The sequence below is a fragment of the Molossus molossus genome, unplaced genomic scaffold (assembly GCF_014108415.1).
Source record: "Molossus molossus isolate mMolMol1 unplaced genomic scaffold, mMolMol1.p scaffold_m16_p_5, whole genome shotgun sequence".
In the NCBI taxonomy this organism is placed as follows: domain Eukaryota; kingdom Metazoa; phylum Chordata; class Mammalia; order Chiroptera; family Molossidae; genus Molossus; species Molossus molossus.
In genome coordinates, this window is record NW_023425388.1 from 21,217,406 (window position 1) to 21,239,359 (window position 21,954).

Here is a 21,954-nt window from a genome sequence, read left to right on the forward strand (position 1 = left end):
CTCATTATGATCTTGAAAGGTAGGTGCATTTGTTCCCATTTTACGCCTGAGGAAACAGAAGCTTCTGGAACATGGGAGGCAGTACAGAACAGTGCAAAGGAAATTAGGTGCAAGGGGTGGGAGGACCCAGGAAACCTGGGTTCAAACCCCAGCTGCAACGTTACCGGCTGTGTGACCTTGGGAGTGTTCCTGCAAATCTCTGGGCCTCCGTTTTCTCCTCCTCACGTGTAAAACAGTAATTCTCCTTTTAGAGTGTTGTTTTAAGGCTTAAATAAATATACGTAATTAACGTATATGAAACACCACAGAGCACACAGTCAGTACACGGGACATGGTCACTGCTGACTAAAGAGATCGCACAGGGAGGAAGGATGGCCATTTCTCCAGCCCACTGCCTGCTGGCTTAAATACACTACAGCAAGGGCTCAGCGAACACAATGTAGCTGATTCTGTGTAAGCATCCTCTTCCGCACCAATCTCTCCCCAAGCCTTCTAGCTTTCTTTCGGCCTGATGTCACTGTTGAACACAACAAGGCTGGTTTTTAACCCACAAATGGACACTTAAACCCAGTCCCTCGTTTTCTGCTGTGTCACAAGTCCTACAGGAAGCAAGGCTGTGCCTCCCACTCAGCACAGAAGACTTCGGGACGCCTCCCATGAACGGACACACAAGACTATGGACACACACCGGGCTTCTTGGTCTCTGGAAGCACTTTGTATGGCTTCACTCATATCTGAAGCCAGAAGCATTTAGGACCTACGCTGTCCATCCACTCACCCTGCCATGAGAGCGGACTTGAGAGGAGCTGGCACTGTGCTGCCGAGGGGGAGGGTAGGCAGGCCCTCAGGCAGAAGCCTGTGTCCAGGGTGCTGGCCTGCCTCCGAAGGGGGTGTTGGTGAGAGGAGGAGGGAGGAAACAGGGCATCAGGGCTGAGCATACAGGATGAGTCAATTTCAATTTATTTTGCTTAGGGAGACAGAAGAAATTTCCAGCAGCAGAATCAGGGCAGAGGTGTGTCCTTGGGGGGGTGGGGGGTGGGGGTGGCCCTAGTCATTCTCAACGCGGGAAAGCACGCTGTTTCCTTCACAAATACATCATGGGCAAACCATCCGAATTTGCCAAAAATAGTAATTACCCAAGTGCACCATTTAATGGCTGAATAACCCCTTCTTTCATATGGACCATAAATAAGAAAAACATTTCTCTTCTAAATATATTTATATATACAGTTGACCCTCAAACAATACAGGGGTTAGGGATACAGTAGCCAGTTCCCCCAGTCAAAAATTTGCATATAACTTTTTCTTTTTTAATCGTAACCTGAGAATATATTTTTATTGGTTTTGGAGATGGGGAATAGTGGGTAGAAACATCGATTGGTTGCTTCCTGTATCCAAAACCTAGGTATATTCCCTGATGAGGAATTGAACCTTGGGAATCAAACCTGCAGCCTTTTGGTGCATGGGACAACCAACTGAGCCTCTCAGCCAGGGCTGCATATCACTTTTGACTGCCCCAGAACTTAACTGCTCATAGCCTACTATTGACTGGAAGCCTTCTCTATAACATACACAGTCAATCAGCAGGAATTTTATATGTTATATGTATTATATACTGTATTCTTACAATAAAGATAGAGAAAGAAAATGTTATTAAGGAAATCATAAGGAAGAGAAAATACATTTAGAGCATTTATTGAAAATAATCCATGCATAATGGATCTGTGCATTTCAAACCTGTGTTGTTCAAGGGTCAATTGCATTGTCATATTCCTCTAAATATGTGGACTTATTTTCCTCTCCCTGGTCTAATATAATTTATTAACATTGATTTTGTTTCTAATTAAATGTGTCAGATAAAACTAATATGCAACATTCTAACTTAAGTGAAATATTTTGGTACCATTAAAAGGCAAAGGGTGATTGATATACATATAAATTTATTTATTTAGAGGTGAGATTATTGGGCAATTTTGCTCCTTTGTGCTACTTTTGGCTTTCCATTAGGCTCTTATTACTTTTAAAAAAAGTATTTTTTCCTTTAATGATTTTAGAGAGAGAGGAAGGGAGAGGGAGAGAGAAATAGAAACATCAATGAGAGAGAACATCGACTGGCTGCCTCCTGCATGCCCCACACTGGGGATTTGGCCCACATCCTGGCTACGTGCCCTGACCGGGAATCAAACTGGCGACCTCTTGGTGCATGGGTCAGCGCTCAACCACTGAGCCACACCGGCTCTTATTTTTTAATTAAAAAATGTTCTGCCCTGGCCAGTTTGGCTCAGCAATTAGAGAGTAGGCCCACAGACCAAGGAGTTGAGGGTTCCATTTGGGCAAGGGCGGTTCAGCCCCTGGCCCGGGTCGGGGTCGTGTGGGAGGCAACCAATCAATGTGTCTCTCTCACACTGATGATTCTCTCTACCCCTCAGCCCCCCATCTAAAGATAAATGGAAAAATATCCTTGGGTGAGGATTTAAAAAAAAAAATCTTTTAACAGTAGTTTAATATTTAACTTTTTAAGCTTCAAGTTGAATATTTTATAAATTGCTGTTGTGCTAGGAAGAATCTGCTTTGATTTTAAAGAAATTCATTACACAGGATGTTGACCTTGAAGAATGTGGCCAGCAGATTCTGCAATGATTTGTAACTGTGTAATACACTGCTACACTTGATGACCCTTAAACTGGTGTCAGAATCCTTGTGTCAACGTCAGTTCAAGTCTGTCAACTTTTCACAAAGCCTAGCTTACTCGCTGTCCCTTCACAGATTATGCACGTCTGCCATGCTATCATGCCTGACCCAGTACTTCCTGACTCGCCCACACTTTACAACCCGGACTTTCAGAAGGCCCACAAGTTCCCGTGGCCCCCACACCTATGTGGTCAGCGCAGTGGTGGGCACTGAAGACCAGGTCCACAGACTCTCACTTAGTACGCGAGCGCTCGGCAGACTTACCACTTGATCCACCTTCTGGTTATCAGCTGGTGAAAGCAGCCACTCGATGTCCAGGGGTCCCTGGTCTTCCGGACCTTGGGTAAACTTGCACGGTAAATAGGCGGTTTCCCCTTTGGCCTTTTCGATCATGTGGTCAGCACTGGTGATACTCAACCCTCTGGTGACACCTGGAGAAGGAAACATGCACGTGGTCTACGCACCTGCACGCTCCGGGCACCCAGGCTCAGGAGGAGCACAGGATGCGGTGGAAACAAGACGCGACCTGGGACCAGAGTGAGAGAGTTCAAGCTCAACTGCACCCAGTGTTCAAATTCTGTGCCTTTGTAAGATTAGAATGGCAATATGCTTTCGGTCTTATTCCATACAATTTCCTCTAAGAGCACTGAACTTCCCAACTTGGCAGGAAAGATGTTTCTCTTTGCAGAGGGTGTTTATATCCAGGTAGATGTTTAAAACTGATTTTGGCTCCCATCTCTGGAAAGTCAGCTGGGTCAGTCACTCGAATTCAAGGCTACATTAGTCATGCCTGCCTTGGTGCCCACACACACTGGGAATTCCTTATCGCTGGGACACAGGCTGATGAGTTTCGACATGTTATTTTTGCCAAGACTTCTTTAATTCTAAATTTTTATTACATTTGATTCTATAACTTATTGAATGCTTAAAAATATTTCTAAGCTAAAAGAGTAGATCCCAAGAGTTCTCATCACAAGGAAGAATACATATTTTTCTTTTTGTTTCTTGTTTCTGTTTCTATATAAGCTGATGGATGTTAACTAAATGTACTGGGGCAATTATTTTACCATATGTGTAAGTCAAATTGTCCATCTTAAACTTATACAGTGCGCCTATGTCAATTATATCTCAATAAAACCGGCAAAGAAGAAATTGTTATATATTTCTAAGCAGTACATTTTGATAACAATTCAAGAGAGGGATTGTCAAGTTATATAGTTCAAATTTACCAAATAGTGGATATCAATATTGTCTTTAAGACATTTCCTTCATCCCTTCCCATTACCCTTCTGAAAAAATGTTATTATTTTTAGATCACACTTAGAGAAAAAAATTAATGCTGAATGGCAATATTTGAAAAATATATAAAAACCAAAATAAGATGTCCTAAGCTCCAAACAAAAATTCCAAGGGACTCTTCTGACTGAGTTTGTCAAAAAGAGATGGCTTAGCCTGGCCGGTGTGACTTTGTGGATTGAGCATTGTCCCATGGACTGAGACGTCCCGGTTCAATTCCCGGTCAGGGCACATGCCCGGGTTGTGGGTTCGATCCCCAGCAGGGATGTGCAGGAGGCGGTCAATATGTTTCTCTCTGACAGTGATGTTTCCATCTCTCTCTCCATTCATCTCTCTCTGAAAAAATCAATAAAAAACATATATTTTTTAAAAAAGAGAGAGATGGCTTAACCTCACTGAAACACTATAAGAACTAAAAAAAAAGTCTCCCTCTTCTTGACTTGAGGTAAACACAATAAAATATAAAGATGATGTATTATAGAATTGTACTCCTGAAACCTATAATTTTTTTTAACCAATGTAATCCCAGTAAATTCAATAAAAATAAAAAGTCTTCAATGGGGAAAAAGGAGAAACATCTGTAACAAAAATAATTAAAAAAATTTTTAAAAGTCTTCTTGCTGCTAATGGTTCACAACAAAGCTATTATCTTTTACATGTATAAAAGGCAGAAATAACCTATGAGCAAAATGGTACCGTTTCTCGATCTAGATGAGTAAAAATACCAAGTTTAACCAATTCACATCTTGCTTTTCAAAAAAAAAGCAATTTTGTTCATATCACACATAAAAATAGTTCTGTTCAGCCATGCCCAGTTTGGCCTAGCAGCCAGAGCGTCGGCCCATGGGCCGAAGGGTCTTGGGTTTGATTCCCAGCCAAGGGCATGTACCTGGGTTGCAGGTTTGATCCCTGGCCCCACTCTAGATAGTGAGAGAGGCACCCAATTGATGTGTCCCTCTCACATCTCTCTTTCTCTTTCTCTTTCTCTTTCTCTTTCTCTTTCTCTTTCTCTTTCTCTTTCTCTCTCTCTCTCCCCCTCCCTCTCTCCCTCCCTCCCACTCGTTCTAAAAATCAATGGAAAAATATCCTTGGATAAGGATTAACAATGACAAAAAATAGTTCTGTTCACTACTTATGTCTTACAATAAGGTCAAAGTTTGAACAAGCAAACAACTTGGTCTAAAATGCAGATTTAGTCTGTAAATAAACTATCAGACATAACTTAATTTTAAAAGTTATTTATACTCGCCCTGGCCGGTTTGGCTCAGCGGTTAGAGCGTCGGCCTGCGGTCCGGAGAGACCCGGGTTCGGTTCCCGCTAAGGGCACGTACCTCGGTTGCAGTTTGTCCCCGGCCCTGGTCGGTCGTGCGGGTGGCAGCCACTCGATGTGTTCCTTTCACATCGATGTTTCTCTCTCTCTCTCTGTTCCTCTCTCTCCCTCCCACTCTACCTGAACAAAAAATGGAAAAATGTCCTCTGGTGAGGATAAAAAAAAAAAAAAAATTAAAAAAAAAAAAAAGTTATTATACTCTAAAAGTTTGTGAATATGTTTTATGAAGACATTTTCTTACATACAAAAAATCAAATCTCTAGTCCTGGCCAGTTTGGCTCAGCGGTTAGAACGTCAGCCTGCAGACCAGAGAGTCCCGGGTTTGGTTCCCACTAAGGGCAAGTACTTCGGTTGCAGTTTATCCCCAGCCCCGGTTGGGGTCATGTGGATGGCAACCAGTCGATTTGTCTCTCTCACATCGATGTTTCTCTCTCTCTCTTCCCCGCTTTCTCCCTCCTCCTCTGTCTAAGGATGGATGCGAGACTGTCCTTGGGTGAGAATTAAAAAAAAAATCAAATATCTAATGTATGCAGAACCAAAGTTTCAACTAAAATGATTTCAACAGCTTTACCATTTAGACCTCTACATCACCCAACACTTACTTCCAGGGCTGGATAATGACCTGGGAGAGGCCTGAAGACTAAGATTATGGTACATGGGTCCTGGCTCTCCCATTTTCTTCCCCTGTTCCTGCCATAAAAATAAACACAATAAGCTCTTCACTAAGAGCATGTGCCTTTCATCTACTACGGGATTAACTATCAATATTGGCTATCCCTTTTTTAAATATTTGGGTGAGTCAGAAAGTCCTTGAACTCTTAGTAATAAACCAAACAATTTAAAGCTGCGTGATGCCTTCATTTGATTTTACTTATTGTCTCAGACCTGATATTAGAGAGTTATGTATGATTCAGTCACCTATGAACCTCTGGACAATGGGAGACGTCAACAACATGGCAGACATACATAAAACTGAAAGATAAAATGGACTAGCCTAGGGGAGGACACACATTTTAACCATATTATATGTGTAAAGTTTTTACTGTTATGCCTGCGATACATGATATATCATGTCAATAAGGAATAAGGACTTTTGTAGGAAAGTGAGACATCAATTCTGAAATAAAACAAACTTCCTAAATTTGCCTCTGACTCTGAATATAGCCATCACCTTGCTAAAGACATGTTAGTAATTCTCAGAACTGAGAATTATCAAACACTGAGTATTTGGAGGTCGGGAGGGGTGGTGTTTGTTGACTTTGTTTCCTTGAAATGAATTGTCATTATCTACATTTGTCACTGTACTCAGCAATGTTGGTTAGATCCTGACAACATCAACATTATTGCCTAAACTTTCGTTAATATAATTCACCAATCTACAAGTCCACCATTGCTTCATTCGTATTTGTCATCGTGTAGATTTTGACCCAATATTTAATCTCCTGGGCCCTTTCTGAAATTTCTCCTGTGCTGCATCAGCCTTTGGAAAGTATGTGTCACAGAAAAAACCGCTGAGTCATTTGTCCACACTCCTCATGTGGGAAGTACATGCACTGCACTAAAGTGTGTGACCAACAGTTGTAACTGCCCAACATACAGCCAGCCACCCTAGAACACCTGGTCACAGTCCAGACCAGTGTCTGCAGCCCAAGAGTGAGTCCGGAACTTCCCTCTAAGCCTATCCTAAAGTGGCAACCCATAGGATCAAAAACAAACACATATTTGTGTTTTAAGTCTAGAGTTTGGGTTGGTTTTCTACACAGCAAAGACTGATGATACACCATCCAAATCCACGAATCCAGCCCAAGTGGACTACCTAATATTGCCCCCAAAAGTCCATACTATTCCAATCTGCATTTCATATCCACTTTTCTACTTCAAAACATGTGATTTGATATTTATGTGTATGATCTCAAGTGTCTCTCCTGAATTAATACTTAATCCTCTGAATACATACCCTCTATCATTTCTCATAAACTCAGTTCCATCCCTACCTCATTCACTAAGACAGCAGGCTTCAATCTATCTAGGCTACAATGATTTTTCTCTCTGCTTTCCTACAAATGCTCACCGGACTTTACTTTCTGCTATCTGCACCACTCTTCTGACCTTAGCTTATACTGTCCTGGAGATTTTTCCTTGATGAACTTTATTGTGAAGTTGACTACAGTAGGCTCCATGGTTTTGTCACATCTTCTAGAGGATGATGAGCTTATGTTCTGCCTGTACTAGCTTTTGTTTTTAAAATGCTGATTTACCATTAAATCATTAGCTCCATTAGGTTGGGAGAAATTGTGGGTACCTCTATGTCCGGTAGTAGGTCCCTGCACATTAGTAGAAAAGAATTGATGATTAGATTGTAAATTTGTTCAATTTTAGAAATGTTGAAAGAGCATTAATCTGCCAGTTGAAGATTCATTCTGCTACCTGAAGATCTCCTTTCTATAGCTACTACAATTTGTCACCTGTATTTAATTTATCTTGGTAGTAATACTTTATGTACTGAGTAACTTAAAAATAATCTGAGTACACAGCAGAATGAAAATTCCATTCCGAAATGAATCAAGACATAGCCCCAAAATATGGAGGTAAGACTATGAGAATGAAAATTGCTATTAAAAACAATTAAAACTTCCCGATTACTCTGTGCTTTTAGGGTTTTTATTTTATAAAAATCAAATTAAAAAGTTAAATGACATCAGACATCTATATGTGTCTAAATTCAAATCCTAATCATGCTCGCAGTACTTCTACTTACAGTCATTAGAATAAAACACAATTTAGTTTTCATAACAGTATTTTTATTCTTATTTGATACATAAACATTATCTTTATCTCACAAGAGTGCTTTAGGAAAGAGTACGTGAGAGGAAGCACCGAGGAGTGTGAAGTCCTGTTCGTGGAGCTGTCTGTGCACGCTGCCCTGTGTGACGTCACTGCACAGAGCACCTCGGGCGCTTGTCCCGACCTCCACCTTTCACCCCGCTCCAAGGGATTCCCTGAGCCCCAAGGCGGTCACCCACTTCCTCCTGCCACACAACACTCTTTGTAGGAGCTGTTTACAGTCCCCTGCCCCTGAGCACATAGTTTCACTCACTTCACACATTTTGGGGGCTTTCTTTGGAGGGTATATCCCCAAGATTTATTTAGTAAGCCTCCCCCCCCCCCAGCCGCCCTGTGGTTAGACATCACCGTGACACTGCAAGCGGGGGGTGCAGCTTAGAGCGGAGGAGGTGAGGGCTGCTGAACGGAGGGCGGAATGGGGGGAGGACCGCGGGCCTCGTGGGAGAGCAGGAGCCCGCGGGGCGGAGGAGGTGAGGGCTGCTGAACGGAGGGCGGAATGGGGGGAGGACTGCGGGCCTCGTGGGGAGAGCAGGAGGCCGCGGGGCGGAGGAGGTGAGGGCTGCTGAACGGAGGGCGGAATGGGGGGAGGACCGCGGGCCTCGTGGGGAGAGCAGGAGCCCGCGGAGCGGAGGAGGTGAGGGCTGCTGAACGGAGGGCGGAATGGGGGGAGGACCGCGGGCCTCGTGGGAGAGCAGGAGCCCGCGGGGCGGAGGAGGTGAGGGCTGCTGAACGGAGGGCGGAATGGGGGGAGGACCGCGGGCCTCGTGGGGAGAGCAGGAGCCCGCGGGGACCGAGTGCCCAGGGAGACGAAGGGGTGAAACGATGAGGCCCAGACAGAAGACACAGTTCAGGGGCAGCGAACAAGCCTGCCACGTGCCGACGGGAGCAGTCCGTTGCTTATTACTTTAAAATCCACATTACAAGAAATGCTAGCAAATCTGGTAAAAACAAAAAACAAAAACTAACATGATTGCAACTTTATAAACAACGTTAAAATGAGGGAAATCTGACATTAAGAAAAACTTTTGTTTGTGAATATTCTGAAATCACAACTATGGGTGAAGAAAAATTGCTTGTCTCTCTTCAGCTATCTCTAGAACAACATCAAAAAGAAAACACGCCGATGTGGGGTTTCTCAGAAATTCTGGAGCCATTCCAAAGCTATTAACAACAAAACAGAAAAATTAGAAATGAAAATAAAAATTTAGATCCTGATGTCCTGTATACCTTTAGTTTCTTGGAAAGGGGTATATCATGATGAACTTAAGGTCAGTTGTGATAAAGAATTTGATATTGAGGTTTTTGAGAAATGTCAAAGACTGTCATAAGGGTTTACCATTTTAAATAGAGAGGACACATTCATTCAATCAGACTGTTCAGTTCAGATCACAGAAGTCAGTAACCTTAAATATAAACAAAGTAATCAAACCCTGGCCACACGGGTCAGTTGGTTGGAGCACATCGTTCCATACCTCAAAAGTTGAGGGTTTGATTCCCAGTCATGTCACAGAGCTAGGTTGTGGGTTGGATCCCCCTTTGGGGTGCATACGGAGTCAACCAATCAATATTTCTCTCTTATATCCATGTTATTCTCTTTCTTTCTCAAGAAAAATCTATAAAAAACTATCCTTGGGTGAGGATTTAAAAAACAAACACAATAGTAAAAAATCCTTTCTCCATCTCCTACTTAAGTAATCCTCCCTCCCTCCCTCCCTTCTTTTTTTAAATAACTTTGAGGTCCTCTTTGAGGGTAGGGACTTATAACTTCCGTATTTTCATGATTAATTCAAACAGTTTGTTAATATTAAAATGATGTATGGAAACATTTTTAGACTTACATTTTTTGTTTTGTAACATATTTGTAAATTTTTATGTTTGAAATGCATGTTTCAGTTTTAGAAATGTTGTACATATTCTGTACTCTCTAGAATAAAATACTTGTTTTTATTTATTTATTTATTTTAATCCTCACCTGAGGCTATTTTTTCATTGATTTTCAGATATAGTGGGAGGGAGGGAGAGAGAAGGAGAGAGAGAGGAGGAAGAGGAGAAAGAGAGAGAGAGGGGAAGAGAGAGAAACATTGATGTAAGAGAGACACATCGACTGGTTGCCTCCTGCAGGACTCCAACCAGGGCCGGGGACGGAACCAAAACTGAGGTATGTGCCCTTGATTAGATTCAAACCCGAGACTCTCTGGTCCAAGGGCCAACAGTCCAACTGCTGAGTCAAACCAGCCAGGCAAAAATACTAGTTTTTGTATTATATTCTGTATTATGCAAAAAATAAATGCCGAAATACCTAAAAAAACACATGCACACCAACAAACCCCCACAATAGTAAAGAACAACTAGAGGAATGTTATGAAATCAAATGGACAAATCAGGAACTGGTAAGTTTATTGACTGGAACAAGTATAATTTTATTGTTTGATGAAATGATGTCTTGGCTAGCAAGCAAGTCACCAGGATATTCCAAGTCCTGTGCAAAGAGGCAACTGTGGTAGGCAGAGAGACAGACAGACACCAGCAGAGGACGGACGACGGGCCAGGAAAGGAGGTCACCAGGGTGCCTAGCACTGGGCAAAACCAGGAAAACAAGGACCTTACCCCTCGGGTAACTTTCCTCCCCTAGCATATCCTGCGGTTCAGAGCCCCTGACCTTTCCTCCCTTGAGAGAACATCTGGGCCTCAGCTGTATCTCAGCTCCAGGCCCAGCAAAGCAGCAGACTGGGCGGGTGATGCCAGGACCTGCTGTACTGACTAACGACCTCCTGCCTTGGGGCCGACCCATCAGTGGAGACCATCATCCTGAAAGGACATATCTGAAAAGCTGATGAACAATCTATTGGGATCCTTCCCGGGGATCTTCCCTGAAAACCCCACTCTTAAGGGCCCTTAGGATGGAGAACCCGCACTCTGCCGCCCAGGTGCATTACCTTCACCTTCCTCTCTCCTAAGCTCCGAGGACACTCGTTTCCTGAGCCCATTTCTTCTACATCTGTGACTTTCTAAATAAAATTTCTCTTTCCCAGCCGGTGTGGCTCAGTGGTTGAGCATCGACCCATGCACCAGGAGGCTGCCAGTTCGATTCCCGGTCAGGGCGCATGCCCAGGTTGTGGGCCGGATCCATAGCTGGGGGCATGCAGGAGGCGGCCAATCCATGTCCTCTCTCATCGATGTTTCTAACTCACCCTCTCCCTTCCTCTCTTTCTAAAATCAATAAAGAAATGTTTTAAATAAGTAAATGAAATTTCTCTTATAGTCTGCATCTTGGCACTGAATTTTGCTGAACCAAAGTCTGGTCTGACCCCCACCAGTCTAACACCTGGTACCGTTCTCACCACCAGCAGCCCAACCACTGTGTTATTTGGCTCATTTACTTCCCCCTTCACCAGATGTTACTTCAACCTGTGCCAGCTTCCTTCTTCCTCCTCACCATGAAGTAGCCTCGGGATTTGCAATATTTAAAAGTCATCTAAACAGTGTTTCTAGAAAGCCGAAAGAAAAACACTGTAATATGTTAAATGACAGATCTAGTTACCTACTCCAACTCGGCGTTTAATATTGCTGGGGGATTAAAGAACACACTTTAGGAAGGAGGAAACCATGCTCCTTGCTGTCTAGGAGTTGTGTTGTTTGGCTCCCATGTGTGCTACTCAGTACAGTATATTAATATGTACATAGAACTAAGAAAAGAAGTCGGATAAGTTGATAATGATAAGAAATGAGTTTAAGTATACTTATTTGCTTTTCTGTGCAGTTTTTTAAAATACAAATTCCCAGCTCTCTACCCACAAGGAGAAAATCAAAAAGCAGGGAGCCAGGAAAAAACTGCAATAGAAACCATCATCTCAGCAATAAACAGTCACTAACAGTGACTGAGGACTTATGTGCCAGGCACTTTCAAAATACTTCAAACATACTAACTCTCAATTCTCCTAACAACTCTGAGGGAGGAACTACTGGGATCCCCACTATAAAATGTAGGACAGAGGCAATGAAAGGTATTTAAGCTACAAACAGTGAGGGTGGTGGGAGTCACAGAGACAAATGTAGGCAGACTGGCTCCCAAGCCATCACCCCGTAAGCCGTAGTCCACCAGTAAGCACCCCTGGACACAGAGAGTTCATTTTAGAAATTACTATAAAACACAGTGTCTTATTAGACCCCATTCCAATCACCGTGGTGGATGAGGTTTGGAATTTATACTAGGCTTCTCCTTTACTACAAATTTCTAAGAAGACAGCATTTTAGTAGCACGTGGTTCAGTTTGGGTGAACCTTTTTTTTTTTTAAAACAGAGAAATTAATACCAGACTAGTAATCTGTTGCCAAGTTTTTCACAGGGAAAGCTTGATCATTTTGGACATGCTGCTTCTCTAGGGCTAACACACAAATTAAGGGTGATGAACTGAATTATCCATTGCACATGTAAATATGTCCTGATTTAGAACAATCAACCAAACCCCAAGAAGCCTTCCCGACATCCACCTCCTCCCCTCCCCCACCATGCAAAGGCACCAGCAGCAGTGTGAAGCTCACCTCCCAAGTACTGTACTGACATTTCTGAAACAGTAGCAACTGAATTACTGAAGCAGTCTTGCCTGTTAATAGTGTGGGCTCTAAAGTCAGACCTGGGTTCAAGTTGAAGCTCAGCTTTCTAACTGCTTGGCCACGGGCAACTTTCTAGTCTTTTTTAAAAAGTCTAAATGCGCCCTGGCCGGTTTGGCTCAGCGGTTAGAGCGTCCGCCTGCGGTCCGGAGAGACCCGGGTTCGGTTCCTGCTAAGGGCATGTACCTCGGTTGCAGTTTGTCCCCGGCCCTGGTTGGTCGTGTGGGTGGCAGCCACTCGATGTGTCCCTTTCACGTCGATGTTTCCCTCTCTCTCTCTTCCTCTCTCTCCCTCCCACTCTGTCTGTACAAAAAATGGAAAAATGTCCTCGGATGAGGACTAAAAAATAAAAAAATAAAAAATAAAAAGTCTAAATGCTGTCTTTAAAATGGGAGAATGAGTAGTAATAATGCCTACACCATGGTAGGGATTAAAAAAACGAATGCATGGAAAGCATTAGAATAGTTCCAGCATAACCTGGTATGATCCTTTCAGTCAACAGTGTCTGGATGGCAGCTCACTGTCACCTTATGAGCCTGTCACTCCTGCTAGGATGCCAACACCTGTAGTATTGGGAGGGTATGTTTAATCTTCTGTCCTTCACACTTATTCCATACAGGGAGAACGCAAAATTTGTCATGTAAGTAAATGACACTGAAATGTATCTTCTAGGGTTGGCAATCAAAACCTCGCTAGTGACCGGAGCGGCCCTGGCTTAGGGGGGCTCTGTGGGGAGCTGCAGTGGCCTGTGTCTGACTGCAGACGCTGAGGTCCAGGAGTAAAAACGGAAGTGACTGACTACTGTTTTGAGGAACCTCTGAGGCTCTCAAGGACAGGAAAGAAAGTACAGTGTGCTGTGTGGTCAAGGATTTTGTTCTGGAAGGAGAAAGGCAGGGCGTGTCCACAGTCAGAAGGAAAGGGCAATGACAAGGCGGCAGAGCACGACAGAGAACACCCAGAGCCCTAAAGATCGAGATCCCAGAGAGGATGACACTGACGATGGGAGATCAGACATCTTCCAGTTAAAACGGAGGGGCCCTGGTGGGTAGCTCGGCTGGTCAGAGCATTGTCCTGATACTCCCAGGTTGCAGGTTCGATCTCCCGTCTGGGCACCTACAAGAAGCGGCCCATGAATGCAAAATAAGTGGAACAACAAACCAGTGTTTCTCTCTCTCTCTTTCCCCTCAACCTCCCTTCTTCCCTTTCCCCTCTCAAAATCAATAAATAAAATGATTTTTTTTTTTTCTAATCTTCACCCGAGGACATTTTTCCATTTTTTGTTCAGATAGAGCGGGAGGGAGAAAGAGGAAGAGAGAGAGAGAGAAATATCGACGTGAAACGGACACATCGAGTGGTTGCCACCCACATGACCCAACCAGGGCCGGGGACAAACTGCAACCAAGGTACGTGCCCTTAGCGGGAACCGAACCCGGGTCTCAATGAACCCGGGTCTCTCCAACCACAGGCCGACACTCTAACCGCTGAGCCAAACCGGCCAGGGCTAAAATGAAATTTTAAAAAAATATAAATAAATTAGAATGGAGGGAAGGACATAAAAACTAATACTTATGGATAATTTTTGAGGACGTGGAGCAACTAGAACTGTCATAGTCTATTGGTGGAAGTGTTAACTGGTATGATTAACTGGAAAACCGGCAGGATCAACCACAGCTAAACATGTAACCTGTAGCACCTCAGAAAATCAATTCACATGTAGAGAAATATATACACATGTGCACTAAAACCCACGCAGGAGAATGCCATAGCAGCATTTTTTGCAACAGCAAAAAGCTGTAGGAAAAATGTCCATCAACAGTAGAATGAGTAAATCAATTATGGTATGATCAAACAATGAATACCACACAGCAATGAAAATGAATAAACCAAAGCTACACAATGTGAATCTTTTTTTTTTCTTTGAGAGAGACACATTGACTAGTTACCTCCCACACGGCCCTGACCAGGGCTGGGGATTGAACCGGCGACCCAGGTACGTGCCCTTGACCAGGAATCGAACCCATGACTCTGGTTCCAGGGCAGACATTCTATCGGCTAAGCCAAACCAACCAGGGCCAATGTGAATAATCTTTACAAGCACAATAGTAAGTAAAAGATGCACAAAAATATATAGTGTATAATTCCTCTTATATAAAGCATTTACACTAATCTATCCTCTTAGAAATCAGAAGACAGTGAAGGAAGTAAGTGGAGGGAGCATGAGCAGACTTCGGAAATGTGGGTCATTTCTATTTCGTGATCGAAATTGCAATTACATACAGGTGTCAGTCTGTGACAATGTTGTCACCTGTACCTGTGTAAATAATGCTCTAGACTGCCTACTTTTCTATGTATGAATATCATACTTCAAATGAAAGGTTTGTTTAAAAATAAGTTTCAAAAGAGCTGTAGAAGTTAGAGGCAGAAAAGTCATTTTGTCTTTGTAAAAAATACAAGTCCTCATGCTTTATAAGTGTTCAAGTGACACTACCACCAGTCTCCCGTGTCCTCAACTGTGCCTTAGTGTTCTCTCCAGCTGTGCACCCATCTGTGAGCAGGACCGAAGAAACTGGCCTGTAGGACTGGCCCACCCCAGGGATGGGAGCTGCGGGGTGGCCATGGGACCGGAGGATTAGCGAAAACATTCTGGTTCTAGAGCCATCAGAGCCCGTGGAAAGGGTAAGAGCCCGGGGATCTTACTGAAGCAAAAGGGTGACAGAAGCGCAAAGCTGGGAGACGGTGATGGCGCGGTCAGGATTTCAGAGGATGGAGTACAAGGAGAGGGCTGCCTAAATGAAACGGACAGAAAACCACTGTATTATAGAGGTCAAGGAACTGCAGTGTAAGCTGTCAGAAAAGTGAATTGTAGCCCTGGCCAGTTCTGCTCAGTGGTTAGAGAGTCGGACTGCAGACAGAAGGATCTTGGGTTCAACGCCTGGTTAAGGGCACATACCTGGGTTGCAGGTTTGATCCCTGGCCCTGGTCGGGGTCATGTGGGAGACAACCAATCGATGCATTTCTCTCGCATCGATTCTTCTCTCTCCCCACCCCTTCCACTCTATCTAAGGAAATGAATGGGAAAATGTCCTCCAGTGAAGATGAACAAAAATAAATAAATAAATAAATAAAAAGAAAAGTGAATTGTAAAAAATGTGAATCCTAAAATGCCAATTTAATGCTGTGATGGAGGGTTGGCAGAGTGGCAGGAGTATGAAGTATAGGGGTTCAGAACAAGTCACCCCAAGACGTGCCTCTGTAGCGAAAGGAAACCAAGACCTTTTGGACTCAATAGAAACTAAAAGAAGAATCTGAATCAGGGACCCTGCCCATAGTAAGCTATATGACAGGGCAAACTACTAATTACTGAATGTTCTTCTCGTCATCCTACAATGACCTTTTAAAGTCACAAGCCTCCTTATCTCACCCTTAGCTCGGAATGTCATCATCACTTTAACTTTCTGTCCCTGAGACTCACGTATGTGGAGTTCTCCTGCACACATACATATTGCTTGGTTTTCTCTTGTTAATCTGTCTCACACAGATATATTTGTTAGACCAGCCAAAATAACCTTGAGGATAGAGAAAAGTTTCCCCCTCCCTCACAGTGGCAAGACATTTCTTGGTTAATGTGGAGAAGCAACCAAAAGTCTGGTACAAGCAGGAGACTCAGGCTGGAGGGTTGGTACCCAAGGTGGAGGGGAAAATGGTCTGTAAAAGCCAGTGGGGTCCTAAGAGAATAATCAGAAAACCATGCATTTTTACATTGCATAGCACACCTGCTCTTGTTAGTGTAGATAACTAGTTATTAATAAAAGAAGGCAGCAAAGGGAATTAGAGGTTAAGGGGGCTGAATTGGACAGTAAACCTGGGAAGTTGCAGCATTCAAAAGCTTCCCCGCAGACCACCAGATCCTCCACCCTCAGGACTTAATCCCAGAAGCGGACAGGAAAAATCTCCCTGGAGAACAGCCAGCCTGGTACCAGGATTATGAGGGGGGAGGAGAGGAGAGGGGACATTCCTTTGCCTCGTACATGTGCGGTATAAGCCAAAATGGCACAGGGGAGGTCCTTCTACTTTGAGGCATGCACAGTAGGAGCCAAAGTAGCAGCCACACGGTGACATGAAGGGTAAAGCTTAGCCTGGGAAAAGGATCAGGGTGGATGAGGGCATGGAACCCCGGAAGGTATAGGAAAGGGATTGGTTAATGGGAGGGCCCAGCACAAGCCTGGGAAAAACCCAGAAAGTAGAGTGCGTAATTTGAAAGAAAGCTCACTCATTCGAAAAACCAAGAAAATACATGGATGATTACCAGGAATCTCAGGACAGTTGCTGCTAGGGCCTGCCTACCCTCTACATCCCCAAGGATGTATTATTTCCATACACCCCAATGAACCTTACACTACATTTACATTTCTCCCATGTACGTACCCTTTGCAATTAGTTTCTTATGACACCAAAGAACTCATTTTCACTGGCAACAATCTGACCCCCACATGCTCTGCTGACTCCTCCCTCCAGATTGAAGTTTCTGAGAGTATCACAATGACGTCTTCCTCATCTCTCTCAAAGCACCTGTTTCAACACCTCACCCACACGTATACATTATTTATTTACTTGCAAATTTCATCCACAGACACTGAGGTTCTCTATAAGAAATATTCAACATAAAATTTATAAGTCAGGACCAGGGATAATGTAAATTATAACTGAAAGCCAGACAAAGGGAGTTAAGAATGTGAAACATGCAGACAGACAGATTTTAAGTATTTGTTGTACCAGATTGGGATCCCCCTCTCCCCTCCCCTCACACACACAGAGACACACTCGTCCTAGGAAAGCATTCAGATTTTAATTCTGTTCAAATTTAAGTGTTGGTCTTTTTCCAACTGTGTAGTATATTATCTTCCCATGTTCTCTAATACACAGATGCTAATTTCAGAATTCTCTGGCAAAACAAATGCAAATAGGGTATTTTGCATTATGGGTAAAACAGATCCGTTGCCATGGTGAATATTTGCACCGCCATCATAGAATAATCTGTATTGCTCCATTTTAAGAAATCTGCCTTCACTTTCTTGCTCATAAACACCCCAGGCTCTCTTCCTTTCATTAGTATGACACAGGAACAACTGAGTACTTGGTGCAAAAAAATAAATAAATAAAAAAAAAGTCAGATGAAGTGTCTTATAAAGATGCGATCACAGAAAGTAAAAAAAAAGCAAAGAAATAGACATAATAACAAAATGAGTAAATAATGTTATCTTTATGAAAACCCCAAAGTTAATAAAGAAAGGGTTAATTACAATGAGCTAAGCATCCCTGTTATAAGCATGTCTAACTTGATTGCCTCAATCTTGGCATTAATTCCTTTCTAATATCCCAAAGTGAATTCAAATTTCCCTAGCAACCATCACCAGGGCCATTCTATTCTTATTCTCTCCATAAATGCATTTCCCCCCTATAGGCAAGTTAAAAATGTGATTTCTGTGCATACATTTATTTTTTTCTGCCGTATACCTAAAATGTAAATGCATCTCCCTGTCGAATAAGGACAGCTGATGTAATTTTGTGTATAAGTAACAAATACTCTGATGATCAGAAGAAACTAAATAAGAAACAAGAGACTTTATTTAACTTGTTGCCAACAGGAATCCCATGTAATGCAAATAATTATTTTTGAGTTAAAATCTCACGAGATCAATTCCAAAGGCATGTTCCATCTGACAAAGCGATTTTGACAGCACATCACACCCATGCCTTTTTTAGTTAGATGTTCTGAGCCTAGATATGGTAGAAGGTCCCTGGAACTAAAGCTCCAAGTGCTGGCCGCACGCGCCCAGGTGCTCGCCCAGGTGCTCGCCAGGTGTGGCTACTGAGCACCTAAAGTGCGGTTAGTTAGTGCAAACAGAGAAGTGCTGCAGGTCAAGTACTGACCAGACTGCTAAGGCAAAGTATAAACAGATTAATCCCATTGATGTTTAATTTGCTCACATATGAAAATAATATTTTGTATATTGTGGGTTAAACAAGATGTTTTTCTTGAGAAACTAGAGTGTCTCACAACTCTGGCCTCAATGTTTCTACCAGGTATAACCTGTTGGGCCGAGAGCTCCAATTCCATCTGAATCCCACTACTCACTAACATCTGCAGAGTTGCTTAAGGAAGGCTAGAAAAAGGCTTTTTTTTTTTTTACTAAAAAAATTTAATATGAAGTATTTTTTCTACCCCAAGGTTGTCAGGAGAGTGGATTCAAATGAGATGTGTGTGAAATTGTCATAAAAAATAAGGTACGATCGCTTTTCTAGCCCAGAGTTACCACTTCATTCCAGAAGTATCAGATTTCACATTGTACAACCAAGTAGGTTAAAAAGTCTTCTCAATTCTTCCTGTAGAACTACCTGAAATAAAACACTCGAGAGTTTTTGTCTGCTCTATTAGAGCAAACACCCAGGGGAAATTCTCTGGTATTCGAGTTCAAAGCACCCTTCACTGGGGAATCAGAGAGACTGGGGAGGGTCAGGTAGAGTCACTGTAACAATTTGACAAAGATGTGGCTCAACACATTTGCTCCACTGTATCTGAATGTTCCTTGAGATTCCTTGAGAGCATTTCATCTGTGCAGCCAAACCATCCTTTCTTTGGAGGAACCTTCAAAACTCACAAAGAACATACATGTACCCCAGTGATTTTCAACCTTTTTCATCTCATGACACACATAATTATTAAAATTCTGCAGCACACCAAAAAATACATTTTTTGCCAATCTGACAAAAAAAAAAGTATAATTTTGATTCATTCACACCAGATGGCTATTGTTGTATTGACTGTTGTCATTTTTTTAAAAAACTGACCATCTAAGGGGAAAGCGGTCAGTGTACCTGACTAAAATAGTCAGGTCTACTGCGTATTTTAAAAAGTCTTGCTGCATAAGGTTGAAAATCTCTGATCTACCTTATGGGAAGGTGAACAAGGAACCATGATTAGTTAGTTATGTTGTTTCTTCTTCTATACACGTCTCTTAGAAGTAAAGGAAAACAAAGTCATTCCCATTCCAACTGATAAAATATCTTCGAAAGAATAAAAGTGATTTAATACTTTCCAAAGAAACTTGATTTGTCTCTGTATGCACAAACACTGGTAAATGTGACTGTTAATCCTTTTCCTCAGCAACCATCACAGGACAAACTAAACCATGCCATTGATCTCACACCTACCCTAAAAACAGATTGCCACCATCTCCTTCCCTTGGTCAGCAAGGCTGCCAATAGTCTTTTCTTCTAAGAGCACCTGACAATGAAAATGCACTGCAAATACTGCTGAGTCAAGTTAAGGCCATAGGTTTCAACTCTAACTGGCTGGAAACCAGAGTGGATGAGTCAATGAGGCAAGGGAAAAAAGGCTACAGAAAAGACTAGTGGGAAAGCACAAGGGGTTAAATGTCTCTTTAAGTCACAATTTTTTGTGTGATTTAAGTCACGATTGTGCAGGAGGCAGCCGATCAATGTCTCTCTCTCTCTCATCTAAAAACAAGCAAACAAACAATAAAAACATATTTTAAAACGTAATAAGATAGGGAACCAGAGCTAGAAGTTTACTGCTCTTTACTTCCACTTAGCACCACACTCATTATTAGAAACATCTAATTTCAGTACCAATCTAACAATCATTCTAGAATATTAGATTTGTTTTCTTAAACAATACAAGGTAGGTGAAAGATAGTAAAATAAAGCCATAAGCTTATTTTCATTAGATATATTTCTATTACTTTCTGGGTTACTTTCATAACTATTTTAAAGTTCATGTCCATTACCTGCTGGCCACCAAATGAACCAAATAAAAATTTGCTATCTAAATTCTTGCCTTCGTTTAATTACACCCAATAATGTTTGTGGGTAACAGAGGAAAGGCATCAATGGGGGCTGGGAGGTTAGGCTGCAAACAACAGATAAAATGAGACCGAGAAGTATACATTTTGTCCACTACTGAACACAAGGCTCGTGGTGAAGTGGACACACAAGCTGGCCTGTGTGGGGCACTGAGTCCAGCCCTGCTTACTTCTTCCACCAGGAATCTAGTCTTCTTTAAAAAACATTTTTTTCCTTTACTGATTTTAAAGAGAGAGATGAAACCATCAATGAGAGAGAACATTGACTGGCTGCTTCCTGCATGTCCCCCACTGGGGACTGGGTCCACAACCTGGGCGTGTGCCCTGACCAGGAATCGAACCGGTAACCTCTTGGTGCCTGGGTCGATGCTCAACCACTGAGCCACACTGGCCAGGCACAAGGAATCTATTCTTGATCTTCAAATGCTCTTTCCCCTCTACGTCTTTTCCTCAAGCCAACAAACACGAACTCTGTCTAGTACACCTTTCCCCATGTGTTCAATTAACATGCGCTGTGCCATATACTGGGAATGAAATGAAGGATAAACAGACGACCCCTGACCTCATAAAATGTACAGCATGGTGAAGGAAAACAATCTCAGTAAAGGCACACCTGATAAGTGTTACAACATCCTCCAGTAGTGGGGAGAGCCTGCAGCACAGGGCAAGCTCTCACAGTAGGACACCAATGACGAAGCTATTTCAACCACCTTAAGAGATACTGGTATAACCTGGAATGATGGTTGGAGAGATACAAGTGACTTTGAAACTGACTGGATGTAAGCAGGTGAAAGAATAGGAAGAGTCAAGTAAGGTACCTAGATTTCTGCCAAAATGCCATTTAACATGAGAGGTAACAGCGGTATGTGGACAGGTTCAACTGGAGGAAGAAGTCTAAGCAAAGATGTCAAAAGTGGGTGGTTCAAAATTACGGGCAAACCTTGGGGAACAGACTAGAAACAGGCTGGAGCCTGTAAGGATATAAGTGGCAGCTGAAGCCATAAATAGAAGCCCCAACATTTAAGGTACAAGGAGGAAACTGAGCCCACACAGGGAAATGAGGAACAGGGTTCTAGGTCCAGATGCCTGAAAGTTAAAGGAATCCTTATCTGCTGGCTTCTACCATCTCCCTGGGGCTGCTCCTGTCCCCGCGAATTATGGCCACATGTACAAAGTTTCACTGTCAAAGCTCCAAGTGCACAGTATGTTTCTCATTCTCCACTCACCTGAGGCCCACTCCTAAATCTATTACAATCTGGCTTTACTCTCACTACTACAAAAACTGTCCTCCCTGTGGAAC

General features: G+C 42.8%; 1 protein-coding gene across 1 annotated transcript in view; it reads right to left on the minus strand.

The window, feature by feature from the left end:
* CXADR (CXADR Ig-like cell adhesion molecule) overlaps positions 1-21,954 on the minus strand; it is a 38,914-nt gene that overhangs the window by 11,802 nt on the left and 5,158 nt on the right. The window contains exon 2 of the mRNA XM_036243760.1: positions 2,956-3,122. Coding sequence (XP_036099653.1) covers positions 2,956-3,122 — 167 coding nt within the window. The remainder of the gene's footprint in view (positions 1-2,955; positions 3,123-21,954) is intronic.